This window comes from Oreochromis niloticus, linkage group LG1 (assembly GCF_001858045.2).
Source record: "Oreochromis niloticus isolate F11D_XX linkage group LG1, O_niloticus_UMD_NMBU, whole genome shotgun sequence".
In the NCBI taxonomy this organism is placed as follows: Eukaryota; Metazoa; Chordata; class Actinopteri; order Cichliformes; family Cichlidae; genus Oreochromis; species Oreochromis niloticus.
The window spans coordinates 13,456,684-13,473,209 of NC_031965.2; the positions used below are offsets into that span (position 1 = coordinate 13,456,684).

The window sequence follows — 16,526 nt, forward strand, 5'->3', positions numbered from 1 at the left end:
AAACTTATATACAGAATACAGTGCAACAAGGTCAACTTCTTTTATAATATTCATTTTATTTGAAAGAATACTTAACAGGGACTGTACACATTAATAAGCTATAATTTACATATATTCAATTTTTTCCTTCTATGATGCAGTCCCAATTTGATATTTTAAAGTCCCAAAATATAGATCAAAATATAGATCTGTAATGACAAAATTATGAACATTTATAGGCATTTGGAACAATAATATAAAGGAAATACTGTAGATACTGTCTATTGACACAAAGTAAAGTAAAGATGAGGCAGTTTTGCTATAGAAGAGATGCTAAACAAAATAAATGAGAGATATTAACCTCCTAACACCAGAGCTCTGATTTTGTATTCATGAATTCTGCTAAATCTTCAGCATCTGATAATACTTTATTTTTTCAAGAAAGTGATTAGTGCAGTTTTACTTTGTTATAAAGACTTAGACATAAAGCGTAACAAGACTGAAACTGACTAGTCCTTTTACTAAGAGAAATTTAATATCACAGGATCGCATACCTGATCAAATTGATGACTAAGGTGAAATTTAATCTCTATCTCCAAGTTGTTCTACACAAGGATAGTAAACCTCCTCCTTTGAGTACCTCTTTGTTTTTTAACAAATCTTCAGCGCTTGACAGAGAAACGGACTCTGAAATCTGTCAGATAAAACGGAATTCAAATCATCTAAATGTTGTGAAATTCTTCTCTCTTCTCTTCAAATCTTTTATAGGTTTCAAATAAAATTTGACATAAAACTTGCACTTTTCTCCTGATCATTGCAGCGAAATACTAATTAGGTTATTGTGCTTCTGCTACCACTAGATGGTGCAAAAAGCACATATTAATGAGGACACTAATGAGACATTAATAATATATATATTTTTTAAAGTGTGGTACTGTATTTTCCACTATAACTGAACCTCAGTTTGCTTCTTTCTCTCTTTGTCTCTATGTCACTGTGTACCTTCCCCATGTGAGCCTCTGATTTTTGTTTTACTTTACTTTTATCTCCTTTGGGTTTAATTAAATAGCTTAAAACACATGCTAACCATTACTCTAATTTAGGTGATTTTTGTAAGATGGAGCCAGCCTGTGGAAGCACAGTATAAACAAGATGGCTGGAATATATTTTATCTGTGAAGCCCGGTGATCTCATGCCGGAGAAATCCCACCTTTGAACTGAAGCATGTCTGGAGGCCAGAGCTCCCTGCAGCTAGCCGCTGGCTTAATTAGGAACTCTGTACATGAAAACAATGTGCAAGTCTGATCTAAATGCAGACAGAAAATACAAGGGATCTGATATTGCAGCTTTCTTGAAATGTTGTGCAAATGTTTTGTAATTTATGCCGAGGAAAAAACAACAACAAAAAAAACCCAGAACAGACAAATTATGTAAAAACATTTATTATTGAAGTTGTTTTATATTCAGCAGTGCGTTTTACCAGTCTTGTGGTTTTCTTATAATACAGAATCCTTGCGTTAACACCTGGGTTTTGATTTAAGGTACAAAAAAAAATCTCAGCAGTGACTTTTGTAGGTTCACATGGTGCACATATAATATTATGTGTACGTGCACACTTTGAATTTGAGATGGCATTTTTTATAATTAATATAGCTTTTATGAATCAGAGTATTATTAACAAGCTCAAGCAAGGAAGCAGTTTTCTTCTTTAGCAGAGCGTCCACCAGGAAGAGAAAAAAAACAGTAATGAAAAAAAAAAAAGCAGATATGCTCATGGAAAAAGTGCATGAATATAAAAACAGTACAACTCTTGTGAGGAATGTGAGGCTGATGAAAACATTTTTGGTCAACAGAAACATGATGTTCACAGGTGATGACTTCATGCCAGGATATTGTTCCTATTACACATAAACAGTATATACAAGTTTCAAGTAACTCCTGAATTAGTCCTGTTATACCCATCTCGAGCTAAAGAAGGTCTACTTGATGCGCGCACAGCGTGGTGTCATCTAATATTTCATAAGTGACATCTTACTGCTGAGAGCATGGAAGTTTTAGTGGAAAGTTAAAAGTGAGATGTAGCTCAAAGAAACATTTCACGAGCAGTCGCAACCTGAGAAGTCAAAGTAGAAAGTTTCGTGCAAACCTTTTGCTAAACCTTCCTCGCACCTCATTGGACTGCTCGAAGAAGATGCCGCTGTGAACATCACACATAAAAAAACCAAAAACCAAAGTAAAAACATTGTACGGCATGATGTAAATCTCTCTGTCACAAAGCCAAACCTGAGCCAGTAACCATTATGTCTACTATCGATACTTTAAGCACTGCATGTGTTAGTCTTTGGCATGGTTAAGCATCAGTGAAACCAAGTATGTTAAGCAGACATCTGTAGGGGCAGGTCAAGGCCTTAATAGCCATGACTGGCAATAATATCACGGTCCATTAACAGCACAACCGCAGCTTTGCTTACTCCAAAATATCAAAACAGCCATAACTTCCTGTCAAGAGAATAAAGTGATCACAAAAACTAGCAACAGAAACTGAACCGTATCAAAACAAGATCGTAGAATAAAACAGTAAAGCAATATCGCACTGATAAAGTATACATTTTACATGAGGGGCGAGCCAACAGCTACTGTAGGGTGTTTCAAGTCAAACCATAGACTGTACACGTAGATGGACACAGTGAAGAAAGCCCCCTAAACGTGCATTCTTTTTAATGACCAGCAGGGGGCGGCGACCCCTCTGTTTTCAAAAAGATCTAATTATACGAAGCCTATGAGGAAAATGACCCTACTGCCTACGGGAGCTGAAGTTTGTGGCCTCAATGGCTATGTTAACGTCCTATTTAATAAAACACAATTTTTATTTAGTAAATTTGCATCAAAAATGATTATAAAATAAGGATACAACTTAAGGTGGACCCTCCTTGTGACTAGCCAGTTGTCAGGTTTCAAAAAATATGAGACTGCATAAAACAATAGGTAACGTTGCAGTGGCTATATCCATCTTTGATATACAGTCTGTGAGTTGGGCTGGCAGTACAGTACCAGCACTGGCTAAGAGACCTGGTGCACTTTTTGCACGCCTTGTTAGCCACTCCAGCTCAGCAGTACTTCTGGCTTTACAAGGCAGCTCTAATAAACAACACCTGCTCATGTAAACTGTTGCCAAGCGCACTGCACAACACTGCTTGTTTTTACAATGCTAACAGGCAGCTGTATAGTCAGGCATTCTGGTCAGCAGTCTGGTATTTATCTCCAAGCAATAACCACTGTGTCTCTAGCAGATTAGGCAAGCCTTGAATGACATCACTTCCTGAAGCTAAAGTCATCACTAAACTTCAGAGCTCTCTGCATCGCCCTAATGAGTGCTTAATCAATACAGGAATTCCACAAGAAGCTTCAGCCTCAATAGCAAGCTATCAGGACACAAAGGTTACCGTTAGATACCGTCTTTATAGAGCTGTTATTGATGTTGTTGTTGGTACTTGGTAATGTTGGTAGCTCACATAATTGTAGAATTGTAAAAAAGGGAAACAAAGCAAGTAAAAAGTGGGGAAAGATAATGTAAAGGCTCAAAAAAAGGGGGGAGCAGCTGAAATGAATGACTAAAAACTAAGATTTACACCTTCAATAACAACATAATAATAAACATAAGTATGAACATGTGTACGGGAGAGGGCAATTCCAGTTATTTCCCTTCTTCTCAGATGCATGTTCAGGTTTAGCTTGCCTTGCCCCGCAGTTTGGCACAAGACTAAAGTTTCCACACAGTGAGATGAGAAAGACCAGGGCATTGGCTGAAATTATTCCACAAAATGAGATGAAAAACAGGATTGGCTGGGAGACAGGTGTCACGCCGTCCCTACACATCCCCTTCCACTCGCCTCCTGCGAACTGGAGAGGAAAAGCACAATAAAACGAGAGCCGAAAGAGTTAAAGAACACACGAATAAAAACAACTGTAAACATGCTACACAATCGTAACCCTACGCAGGCTTGTTAGTTCATCATGAAGACGCTAAGTGAGTCCTCATGAGCTGTGTGGTTAAAATTTACACCTATTTATACAGTGTGTGTCAGCATGTGCAGAAAACAAGAAGTGAGATGTCGTCACTCTCAAAGCTGCATATCACGCAGTGTCAATGTTCACACAGCTAATATGGTGAACGCTCCATTCAAATACTGTGAAACTAATCTCTGTTATCACTGATGCACTGACACACGTGGGAGCCACACCCATGCATCACACCTGTGCTACCACGACTTTGTCTGGAGGAGGAGCTAAAAGAGAGAGCAGAGGTCGTCACTGCGGAGTGAGATATTGAACAGATGTTTCAACTATGTCATCACACTCCCATAAAACAGATGACTAGAGGAAGGCGGGGGGGAGCGGAAATGGCTCGCCCGACTTTTGCGAGTTTAAACAAATCTCAGAGTGTCGAGTCTGTGCGTGCTGCGTTCATACCCAGGTCGTTGTTCTTGGTGATAGCTGCGGCAGCTCTGGATCGAGGCCCTTGCTGGGTGAAGTGGTAGCCAAATTTCACTATGCTCTTGTTCTCTTCCAACATTTTAGCGATCTCCATTTCTACGGTAGTACCCAGCTGTTGTCTCTACAGTACACACAAATAGATACAGTTCATTAGAGAAAGGACAACAGCTTGTTCAGCTAAACCAAAATTACAGGTGTGAAATTTCCCCTTCCTCCTTTTTCATTACTAGAAATTCTGAGCAAATTGTTACTGTACCTGGTTGTCTATTTTGATCTCTGTGAGTGTGTCATTGTCTCGCAATGCATCAACCAAAGCCTGCACTCCTGCCCCGGTGATGAAGTTGGACTCCAAATTCAGACTTCGCAATGTTTTGTTTTCCCGCAGCATGTCGCTGAATGCCTGGGAGGAAGAAGGCAAAAATGTGAGTGTGGAGTTCTCAGGTGTGAGCAAAAGCCATGAAAAGTATATCAACCACTCACCACAGCGACTGGGTCGTTACTCCGCGTGGCTGCCAGGCTGAACTTCTTGACGTGCGTGTTCTTCTCCATGGCTTTGGCGAAGTCCTTCAGAGTGGGAATCGGAATGTTCTGAAAAAGCCGACAAAGACACTGCCATTGGTCCAGGGACTGACCAGCATATACACACACGCTCATGGTGAAAGCTTGCGTTTCTACATACCTTAATGTTGTTAAGGTTGACCTCTGTTAAGGTGCTGTCATTGCTTTTTACCCTCTGCAGAGTGTCTTCTACGTTAGTGGGATTGGGAGGCTCATCGAACACTGGGTTCATTTTCTCCCCTTTTACCACATCTGAGACACAAACGCAGGTGTAGGTCAGCAGATTTTCCTTTTCCGAATAGTTGAGTTAACTGGGATAAATTACTTTTAATACTCACTGTTGTAACCCTCTTTACTTCCTGTTCCATCATATGTCTGACTACTGGTAACCAGTGTGTGAACACCCAGGATCGCTGCAAACAAAAGCAGACGGTATTTTCAGTGACTGAGGCGAAGACCACAGACCAGAACATACATGGATACATGTATGCATGTATGTTCTCCAGTGTGGACAAAAGTAACCAATTCTAAATGGCATAGCAGACCACTGGTGTGACTTTGCTCAATGAGCCTTTTTATTCCCCCCATCAAGACACACAGTAAAGGAGTGAAAAGAGCTTGTGTTTTATTGTCCCAGCACAGACTGGGCCCAGAGAAAGTTCCCACCACTACAATACTGTGTGTGTGTATGTGTAAAGCCTTCTCTTCAATCACACCCACTTAAACACTTGTGTTTTTGAAGCCTTTCCACAAAGACTCTCTCTGAGGCATTTTCTCATTCTTACCTGCGAGATCACACAGCTCCGTATCCGTGGCACTGGAGAGCGCTTCCTCCAATTCTGGATCAAGGGTCGTGACCTCCTCCTTACGTGTTTCTATTGGCTTTTGCTTAGGAACAAACACTTTACCTGTGGGCAAACAAAGAGAACACTTCAGTCAAATTTCAAAGGAGTCGAGTAGAAACAGATACTTTTCTATTTAAAAACAAAACAAACATAACTGTTAATAAGCCCCTTTAGACCTACTTACTTTTTACTTTAACATCAGGTTTTGGGACCATGGACGATGTATCACAGTCTCATTTTAAGCCATTTCTACACAATTACTTGCAGCATATTAAGCTTTGTTTAAGAGCAACTAGTTACACTGACTGTCACTAAAGGATTTTAAAATACTGAATTACTTTTTTAAACTGGTTACATTTCTTACAAGAGGTTAAGTGTGCACAAGACTCGCTCAGCTTGGACCGGCACCGAGTGTCTGACAGTTACAGTATTGCCATGGTAACCCATCAGAGGGAAGAAACGGAAAGCACAAAGGAAGTCATGGAACAATGACTTGAGTCTAATCTAAACTGCACTGCTGGGGCAACCAAACACTTGCACTGGGCAGAGAGACCATCCAGTGGGTCCCATTTGTTGCCTCTCCATTTGCCCGTCTTCTTAAACAAAAACACCCCGAGAACAGCCCTTCATTTCCCCCCCTCCCCCTCCTAAATCAGTCAAACTGCTCAAATTGCTCAAACCAGTCCCTAGTGGGGTGCACTGGCACTTCCTGAAAGCCAACAAACATTAAATACAGTCATCAGGCAGCATCCTGTGCCAGTCCCTCTGGAGCGAAATTCAACTCGCCAGAAACAAGGAAAAACCAGGGCCAAGAGAACGACGATCCGGATGGCTATCACTGTTATCCCAGAGGAGTATATACAGCTGAGCAAAGAAAGGACTACAAATAGTATAATAATTTAAACCTTCTATAACAGTAGAATCAGAATAAATCTTTTAAATCCAGTTTGTTTTCTAGACTCGAGAGGCGTTCACATGGACTGTACATAAAAGATGGAGAAAGTAATGCATATGTGTCTCAAAAAAAAGAAAAAGAAGAGAAAATAAAATCTTTGGCTCAAATCAATTCTCATTCAAAAAGCTTCTCCCATGAAATACTAGATTCTATCAGTAACTTATCTAATAGGTGTCAAAGGGAGGCATGTTTCTCCAATCAGATTTCAATTGTAACTTAAAGCAGCAGGCACTGTCTTCCTCCACTAATCTGTTTTGCATTGTAAAAAAATCTCAACATCTACAAATGAGCAGTTTATCACTAACACCATTTACAAATGAAACCTTTATTTACTAGCATAACTCAAACTTAACATTACAGATACAGCAGGTAAGGTTAGGTCAACTGAAGCTGCAAACCCGTTTTTCAACCATCGCTGGTATTTACAGCAAACCGCAGGCTTTTGTTATCTCTTCCAAATGATTCTCATCTACATGTGGCTTTGTTCACCACATAACCAGGTAACAGTAACCAACATAGAGAGGTAATTACAGAACAAGCAAAAAGAGTACAAAACGTGATGTTTACCTACTAATAAATATAGGAAGTCTTTGGACGTCTGTCCATCTGTTTTTCAGCTATTCAATTCGCTCTTGTTATTTGGATACGTAAGGCTAACCCAGGTTACTCACTGTACTAGTGTGTACTCAACCAGAATAATGAAACTAACTGAACTATTATCATGAGCAGTGAATTTGTAGTAATAGGCTTAGCTGACTTGCAGTATCACATCAGTATAGCTTTGTTACATGGACGCTTAAAGCCATATGCTTCAACTCTGAAAGCAATTCATGAGAAAAACTGAACACTGTAAGCATGTGGAACACATCTGCTGTGTGTTTGTATTTTCCTTGGTGCAACAGCAACGCCCTCCACCGTAACCCAAGCAAACAAAATGCTTATCAGGCTTCTATCGATCACACATCTTCGCAGCTCCACAGTGTAGCGCTTTACACATTCACCTAACAACTGAATGGTCCATGCTTCACTCCCAGGAGGCGACACAAATAACTTTGGAGTTGCGTCAGGAAGGGCATCCGGTGTAAAAATCTGCCAAATCAAACGCATGCGGAGCTCTACACTGTTAATAAGGGAGCAGCTAAAAGTAGCCTAATCGATCATACATCGCCTGCTCGTTTTCTACAGATAACACATCGTAGACAGAGGAATAAACAACAGAAAAGATGGATTATGGAGAAGCGACAAAAACAACTACAACAAATTCAGCTGCGAGAGGGTTAAAAACGGTTACCATGGACTCACGCTGGCTGTTTTCCTCAGAAATTAGGTAAAGTTTGAAACTAGAGACATAAACACTCATGACCACATTAGTTATCAGCAGGGGGTGAGTCTAACAATGAAAAGAGAATCAGCTGCATTCCACAGAACCACAGTGATGCGAGTTTTCCATGTTGTCACTGCAAACACAAACACACACACACACTAATTTCCAACAGGCCATGGTTAGGTCAGGGGAAGCCATCAGTCCATATTTCCTCTCTGGTGAGAGAGTAGCTTTCAGATTCATATCTGTGGAGATCCCGACAAAAAGGAGCTGCTTCATCTCATAAAGATTTTCCTACTTTTCCCACTGAGGTTTCTTCTCTACTCACTCGTCTGCATTTCTGGCTTTTTGCCACATAAAGAATTTCACCTTTTGTTTCCTCTTAGAGGTGGATAAGAGTGTCACAAGTATGTCATAAAACCCATCAGAACAAGTTTCACATGAAAAGATTAGGATATATCAGTTTGACATTAAACCCATACGGTTTAGCAGACAATCATACTACTATGCTGTGAGTTCAAGCATAGTGTATACTATATACTATACTTTGTATAGTATACTTCAGGCCAACATGGTTCATAAATATGTTTCAGGCTTGCATATAAACCAAGAAAAAAAACGAAACATATCTATTAAAACAAACAATTAAAACATAGTTTCAAAATGTAAAATCCTTCCTTCCTTCTTTAGTATTAGCACACACTCCCAGCACTGCTCTATGTTGAGCAGACATGCTTACATGTAAGCACATGTAATATCTGCAAACACAGCTGTAGAATAATTACTGCTAGGTCTGCAGGTGCACCCTGAATCTCCATCCCCTGAGTAATACAGCACTAACATATAATAGTACCTTGTTACCGGTGTTATTGGTGATTAGTTGGTCGCATTGTCGAGAAAAAACAAAAAACAAAAAAAACAACGCACCTTTTTTCTCTCCAGTGAAAGGCACTATATCATCTCTGTCCTTATACTCCATGGCTTCCTTCTCCAGGTATTTGAGCAGACGTTCTCTGTTGAACGGTCCGGAAGCTGTCTTAGACGTCTGGTCTTTTTGACGTAAACCTGCTGGGAGAAGAGCATTCTGGGAACAAAAGACAAGGAGCCACATTAGAGCTTAAGACCTCAGTGCACTTATGCACCGTAATGAAGCGGCAGGACAACTCCTTGTCCGGACTTTCATCAAATCCATTTAAGCAGGCTTTAAAAGCCTTTTCCACACATTGAAAAAGCTGCACAATCCAAGCTAAACAATATTTGGCACCATTTGTTAGAAAAAAACCCCCAAAAAACACTTCTGCTACTGTATCCTCTGCATCTTCCGGCCTCTGTGTTAGTTGCCAGAAGCAGGAGTTTGACAGTCACGTGAGAAATTAAAACATGAAATACAAGCTGCTCAAAAAGGAAGTAAAAGAATACCTATACCGGTTGAACTTGATGCTCAGGAGATTAATCAAAAAATGCAGCTTGTGAATATTTTGTTGTGGGTGAAATAAAAAAAAATAAAATAAAAAAACTTGGCAGAGAGCAAACAAGGCCGTGTGTTAATCTATACACACAGCAACAAAACAAAATTCAGTGCTTCGTTTTGCATCCACACCAAATGAGATTTCATGTCTTTACCGACATGAGACCCAGAAATGATTATTTTCCCATTGCTGCTGACTGTTTCCTGTGGGCCCCATGTGGTCGCCATGTAGGCCGATTTGCCTCACTGGATGGAAATTAAAGAAAACGTCCAGGGGCTTGGAAGGGATTTCATTACGCTGTACAGCTCTTCTCACAAAGACTTGGCAGCCTGAGCTGCTGCAGCTTTAAATTATTTTCCAAACCATAGAGACTTTGGAGTGGGGAAAAAAAACACCATTACATGTGAATTAGTGAGGTTAAATGCATTCTGGGGGGAAATTTCCTAACCATTAACCTGTCACAACCAGGTCTACTTTGCACCATTTGGCACTACAACCACAACAAGAGACGTAAAGTTGGAAAAACGATTAGTCATTTAACAAATCTAATGACCCACTTGTGTGTGCATAGAGTGTTTTTTTTATTTTGAGATAAGACAATAAATCCCCTTTAATAAATCCCTTCTCTAAATGAAATTCCTCCCACTGAGGAGCCCTGGAGCTCCTCCAACCTGCACTGAGCCCTGACCTCAGGGTCCATCTCCTCGAGGGCCGTCTCCAGCTGTTTGAGCTCCTCTGCCGACAGTTTGTTGAGGATTTCATCTTCATCAAGATCCTTGTATTTATCCAGATCCTTCTTGTAGGACAACGCCATGGTACCAGCTATAGCTTGCTAAGCAACACCAAACACCAGACCGCAGCCACACTGCTCTTCTCAGGATTACTGCTCCAAACCAGGAAGACACTACCTGAAAACAAGCACACACACACACAAATTAATTAGTGGTGAGGGGTGGATGGTGCATCATTTCATTTTATTAAGCTGACTCACAAAAAGACAATTTTAATTGCATGCTGTTAACTGAGATAAAGATTGTTTATCTCATTGCTGTGAACCAACACTTGATCACAGCTGGGCTGGATAACAAGGCCTTGGGATGATGTAATGATGGGTGAACACACCCAACACACACAGAGCTGCAACAAAGAACTTTCTCAGGCTTGGACAAAACATCTGACCAATCCCATAAGGATCAACTACAGCTCTTTGCAAATAGAAATTTTGAGAAAGTTTATAAAACATTATCACGACAGAAGAAGAAACAAAGGAAGCTTTTTCTCAATAAGAATGAGGAAATGCATGTGTCGCTCTGTCTTTTGGGACTGAAAGGCTGACCATAACATCGCAGTTCAGTTTAAATAAAGCTCAGATAAGCGAAGGAGTTAGTGACTGAGTGTGTATCCTTTCAAATAAAATCAAGAGGCAGTTCCCTCTCCCACGCCACAGTCCGAACACAGAGCGACCTCATGATTTTCCAAACTCCCTGCAGGACTCCACAGATGCTACTTCTCCAAATAATTGGTGTACACTTTTGGAAACAAACTTAAACTTGTATTCTTTCAAAACAACTGATTTTTGTCACAGTGAAAAGAAAAACAGTTGTGCTCCTCTTTTGCAAGAAAAACAACTGTGCATGTAGGTGTATATTCAGAATAGACATTCGTTCGTGGTTGCTCCAGTAGTGTACAAGCAAATAAACCAAGGAACCTCATTGCAGTTGTTACCTATAGATTAGTGCCACATCCATTATTACATTCTGACCGGATTCTCAAGTTTGTAATAAGAATTTATGACTCTGTCACTTTCCAGTAAAAATATTACAGCAAACTCCTGGTAACCAGAAAATTGTTTACAAGTAGTTGTACTGACCAACAGTCACCCTGATGTTGAATGTGCAACACACTCAACTGTACATGTCACCCAGTGGGAGGCAACCTGCCTCCAGACCATCGCAGTCTGACTCAGACTGTAATCACTATCAGGCTGGTGAAGGTTTGCAAATAATTGCTCATGCAACCAATCTGAGTCAGTCTGTGCCAGTGACACGACTCGTCTCTGATGCGTCTCTTTCCAATCGAAGACTCGACTCTCTGGTTGCTAGGTGTTTGCACTCTGATTCTTTTCCTAAATAAACATAAGGCTGCTGAGTGCCTGTGTCATTTTACAATTAAATTGCCATTCTGCAGTAACAATGTCACTGCTTGTGGAGAAATTTCTGAATTCTTTGGATCCACGAAATTCTGGCTGGACTCTGAGTGTAAGCACCAAATGTAAATTTCTGTTTAGCAGACAGCAGCAAGTTTGCAGTTTTTGGCAATCACAGTTAATAACCATATTATCAGAATTCATGTAATTACCAGCTAACTGGCATTCAACTGCAGAATGATAACAGACTGTCTCCATCTTATTGCTGTTTTATTGCCATTTTGACGCACCACAGTCATCCTGAAGACAGCTGACTGTGAGTGGTCTCAGACCTGGTCCCCCATCTTTAAAGTAACAATTTCAAATGCAACACAGGATGTTTTTCAACCTCTGTTTTCCCAAGTGTGACTGAGCATTACAGAAAGAAGAACACATGCGTGCACATTCAAAGAAATTATGCAGTTGCCACAACAAAAATTAGTAATAAACATTCTGATTCAAATGTTGCTGCTTTTGTACGTTTTAAGGATCAAACTAACACTTGAAGCCACATCATTTACAGACATTCCCACTTCTTTTGTTTTATAGCAATTTAGCCAAAAGTCAAGTCCGCTAGAAATATTCAATTCATTTGTTTAACAAAACAGATAGATTCTCCAGTCAAGGGAATTCCCGAGAAGTCCAACAAGGCCGGTGTCTCTCACACCGTTCAGTTCATTGTCTCAACAATCCAGGCTCTGTGCTCGGCTAATTTTTCCCTTCATCTCCTCCATTAGTGCGGTACAGCTACACACATTTATTTCTGAAATGACTGCAATAGTCATCGCAGGGGCATTTACAAGTGCGAGTTCCAGCAGATGAAGCTCAAATGTCTTCAGTGATGACTGGAAAATCAAAGCTTACAAATATAATCATCTACACTACACTGTTATCTTGTTAACAATCCTATGCTAATCAATCCTATCACTGCTAACAGTAAGGTGGTGAAGCTAAGTTAACGGTGCTCCTCAGGTAAGGTGATGAAGTGGTCATGCAAGTTTATAAAGTTCATTTTTACAAATTAAACGCTTAGGGAAGAAAATCCAAGAAACTGCATGAGAGGAAAACAGCAATGTTGTTGAACACAGTTTGCGCGCTAAACTGCAGCAGTAGTTTTACCTTTTAAATTTTATGTCACAGGACAGAAAAAAAAATCCCATGCATCCAAATCATATGAAAATCACACTGCATGCTCCAAATACCACAACAGTCGCCTGGCCTGTGATCATGGAATGGCACTACGATACGTTTCTTGTGACATCATCACAAGCTTTAACTCGCTTGTTCTGGAGGAGGAGGAGGGCTATTGTTCATTTTTTATGATCAACACTGAGTGTGGGGGAAACAGGCATTTCTGTGGCTGGGAGTATAACCTGATTTTATGGCTTTGCAGATGTCTTTCCTTTTACTTGTTCTGGAATCCTAACACTATTTATCTAGCTTTCTCTCACTTTCCACTTCGCTGAGATTATTGAACACATTAGAAAAAAGACAGACAGAAGAGAAATGGAGCACGGAGACAGAGATAATGATGACAATAGGTCAGCTCAGGCTGAGCTGGAGACAATGGAAGGATCCATTAGTCCAATCTGACTGATTCCTTTCTCCTTCACCTCCTCGTCTGCTAATCCTTCAAGAGAACAACAGATGGCTCAAGGCCAACAACACTGCAAACCTGTCTGCATGCTACACTCGCCTGTCCACTCAGGCTACACACAGACCCATATAAATATAACAATGTAAATTCACCTGGAGGTCTCCCCCCTGCAGTAGACATCTGCAAAGTTAAACTAAAGTTTTATTCTTGAGAATCTGTATCACTTCAACCATAGTTTCATGGCAACTACTCTGTGCTCCAATTTTACAGCAAGAATAGTGACCCCATTCTTCAGGATATTAAGTCAGACAAATGGAGAGAGTGCAATGTAAAATATCTGGTTCTACCTTTAGCACTATCTCAGTGTCAGGCCAAATGTGGGGCACTATCCTCTTTCCAAAAGTGACAGCGTCTGATATCTAATTGCGTACCTGCTGTGATACGATATCAGACACCATCCCAGATATGCCTAGAGTAAATGTTATAACCTGATGGCAGCTACAAGAAAACACATGAAGTTCATCTCAGTCGAGTCTAATTCTTGCCAGAGCGGTTTCGATATCAGCAGGCAGAAGCTGCACAAATAGTAATTTGCAGCTCAAAGATGAACAGGAAGCACTGACTGGTATTGCATTATTACAGAACACCACCCCAACTGCAGCACAAAAAGACTATAGTTAGAATGACCCAGCTATGCTACTCATGGGAAACAACTCTTTACTTCCACCTCCCACCTACTCTCCTCCAGTTTTACACTCTGCTGTTCCTCTCTCCACCCTGCTGTTACTCACTTTGTGTGTGTGTGTGTGTGTGTGTGTGTGTGTGTGTGTGTGTGTGTGTGTGTGTGTTCAGTCTCTCCAGGTGCCTGAAAGTGTTTGAAATGATAGAAAACAGATGGAAAGAGACAGAGAGCAACAGCAGGCTTGATCACACTGGTACTGAAATATGTTCATTACTATGCTTATTAAAGTAAAAACAGTCATTGATATAGGAGTCAGGAGAAGGAGAAAAAGTGTTTGAAATATGATACTGCCAGGGTAATAGTTTCATTTTTTTATTTAATAGCTAAAAAGCTAAGTCATAAAAACAAAACAAACTTTACCTTGAGTCATCCACTCACACATTGCTTCCTAACAGCTCCTTTACAAAGCTGACAAGGGTGAGACAGGAAGTGGGGTGTTACTCTAACAACCATACATGATTTGTGTATTCCCTCTGACCTGCCCGCACACTCCAGACACACCACATTATTATATAAAGGGAACGGATTCAAGGAGTGGCCTAGCCTTTAGCTCACGGGGGCTAGAGTATGAACACAGGCTCAAGAAAACTCATCACTTCTTTGTAAAAACTAAAGCCACCATTCATTACCTTGGCTCAGAGCCAGGTTTCACCCTTCAGTGAAAGGTATGCGGGGTAAACAAAACCTGTCTGAGAAGCCAGTTTATCTGCAATACTGCAGTGGTGGCAGTGCAGGAAAAAAAGACAAGTCAAGTCAGCAACCACCACAACATTATTATTTGGTTACAAATCAAGACTTTCAGATCCAGGAAGGAGGCCACCTGCCCTGGGGCTTAAAAGGAAAAAACCACAAGTACCCAAGCTGACGTCTTGGGCCACACCCTTCATTCACCACTGAGTCCTGCTTGGTGAAACTACCATTGTGAGCACACCAATAAATCCTAACGCTAAATCTTGAGCAAAGAATGTGTCACAATACTTGCGATATAGGTAAAATGACTTTGCACTTTAATGACAAGAAGTACAAAGTCTTCCCTTAACCTCTAACAATGGTGTGAGCCATCCCACCAAAGGTATGTCCTTTAAAAAAAACAACAAAAAAACAGAAAACAACAAACAAAAAAAAAACAACTCTTGTCTCGGTCAAATAGAGAGACACAGGCACTATTCATACCCCGTTTCTAATGAATTGTCTGGCTGGCAGGGATGGGCAGCTCACATTATATTGGACCTACCTACATTCTGCATAGCATTAGCAATACTCATACATACAGAAGAAAGAAGACCCCAGGTTAATCTGCAGTTAGACCACATACCACACAGCACTACTAACATAATAAATATCAAATATGCTACTTTTGGTATAAACTTAGCTCGTCATCTTCTGGAGACACAGCGGGCTACGGAACGGCGTTAGCTAACCCGTTCTTGACATGTTTATGATTACCACGCTGACAGCAGCCATAATGATTGTAATTATCACCGCCTAGAAAAATCCGCCACACTTCAGTTCAAGCCAGAACAAGCGGTTTATGGGGCACTTGCTCTGCTAACTTAGCTGCATGTATCGGACGGACTCTACCATGGGAAACAGCCCGATGAAATGTAGAAGCTAACGCGCTAACCTTTGCGGTTCACTCAAGTTGCTAGCCGTTTAGCAGCCACAGTGAACATACTACAAACGACAGCAGGCAAAGCTATACGGTTGTTCATGATGAGTGATTTCCAACCTCAAACAGTCGTCTGTTTCCTTACCTGAGGCTGATGGGACCAAGCTAGGGAATGTCCAAATAGCACCAGTCTTCCCAACGCGATCTCTTCTGTGCTTGACTCCTCACTTAGGGTAAGGGCGGTAACACAGGAAAAGAGAACCGAGCAGTATATGAGTGACGTCTGGTTGAACGAATAGAATGGTAGTATCCCAAGCCTCAACCAATAGCACTAATAAACCCGCCCTTTCTCCTACAAGAGACCAATCATATGAAACATGGAGGAGGCAAACTGAAATAAAATAATAAATAGAGTAAAATAAAATAAAACAAAATAACATAAAATAAAATTTCTCTATTTAAACAAAAAATATATTTAAAAAATGAAATAGAAAAAGAGGGATTATTTTGACCAAATTTGGACAAGAATTGAAATGCACTGAGACGCTGAGATAAGCTCTGGATGATTGCCACTGCTAGTCATCATGATAATTAAATATGACGTCTTTACAATAACTGAGTAAACTCCACCAAGTGTTGTAAACTTTAAGAGCATGTTCATTTAAGATGAAATTCTACTAGGCTGCATTTAGAATCATATTAGTATATTATACTTACTATTCTATATTTTATCATTTATTCTCATTGTTCCACTATTATTAGATTTTGA

General features: G+C 40.4%; 1 protein-coding gene across 1 annotated transcript; it reads right to left on the minus strand.

Moving 5' to 3' along the window:
• Window positions 1–1,405: 1,405 nt before the first annotated feature.
• tmod2 (tropomodulin 2) lies at window positions 1,406–16,046 on the minus strand. The gene is made up of 10 exons (XM_003458189.5): window positions 15,903–16,046; window positions 10,313–10,532; window positions 9,083–9,239; window positions 5,817–5,939; window positions 5,370–5,444; window positions 5,153–5,283; window positions 4,954–5,061; window positions 4,730–4,873; window positions 4,450–4,594; window positions 1,406–3,879 (listed from the first exon to the last, which is right to left on the minus strand). Exons 2-10 carry the CDS (start codon window positions 10,436–10,438, stop codon window positions 3,848–3,850), a joined length of 1,041 nt encoding a protein of 346 aa, XP_003458237.1. The 5' UTR covers window positions 10,439–10,532; window positions 15,903–16,046; the 3' UTR covers window positions 1,406–3,847.
• Window positions 16,047–16,526: the final 480 nt, after the last annotated feature.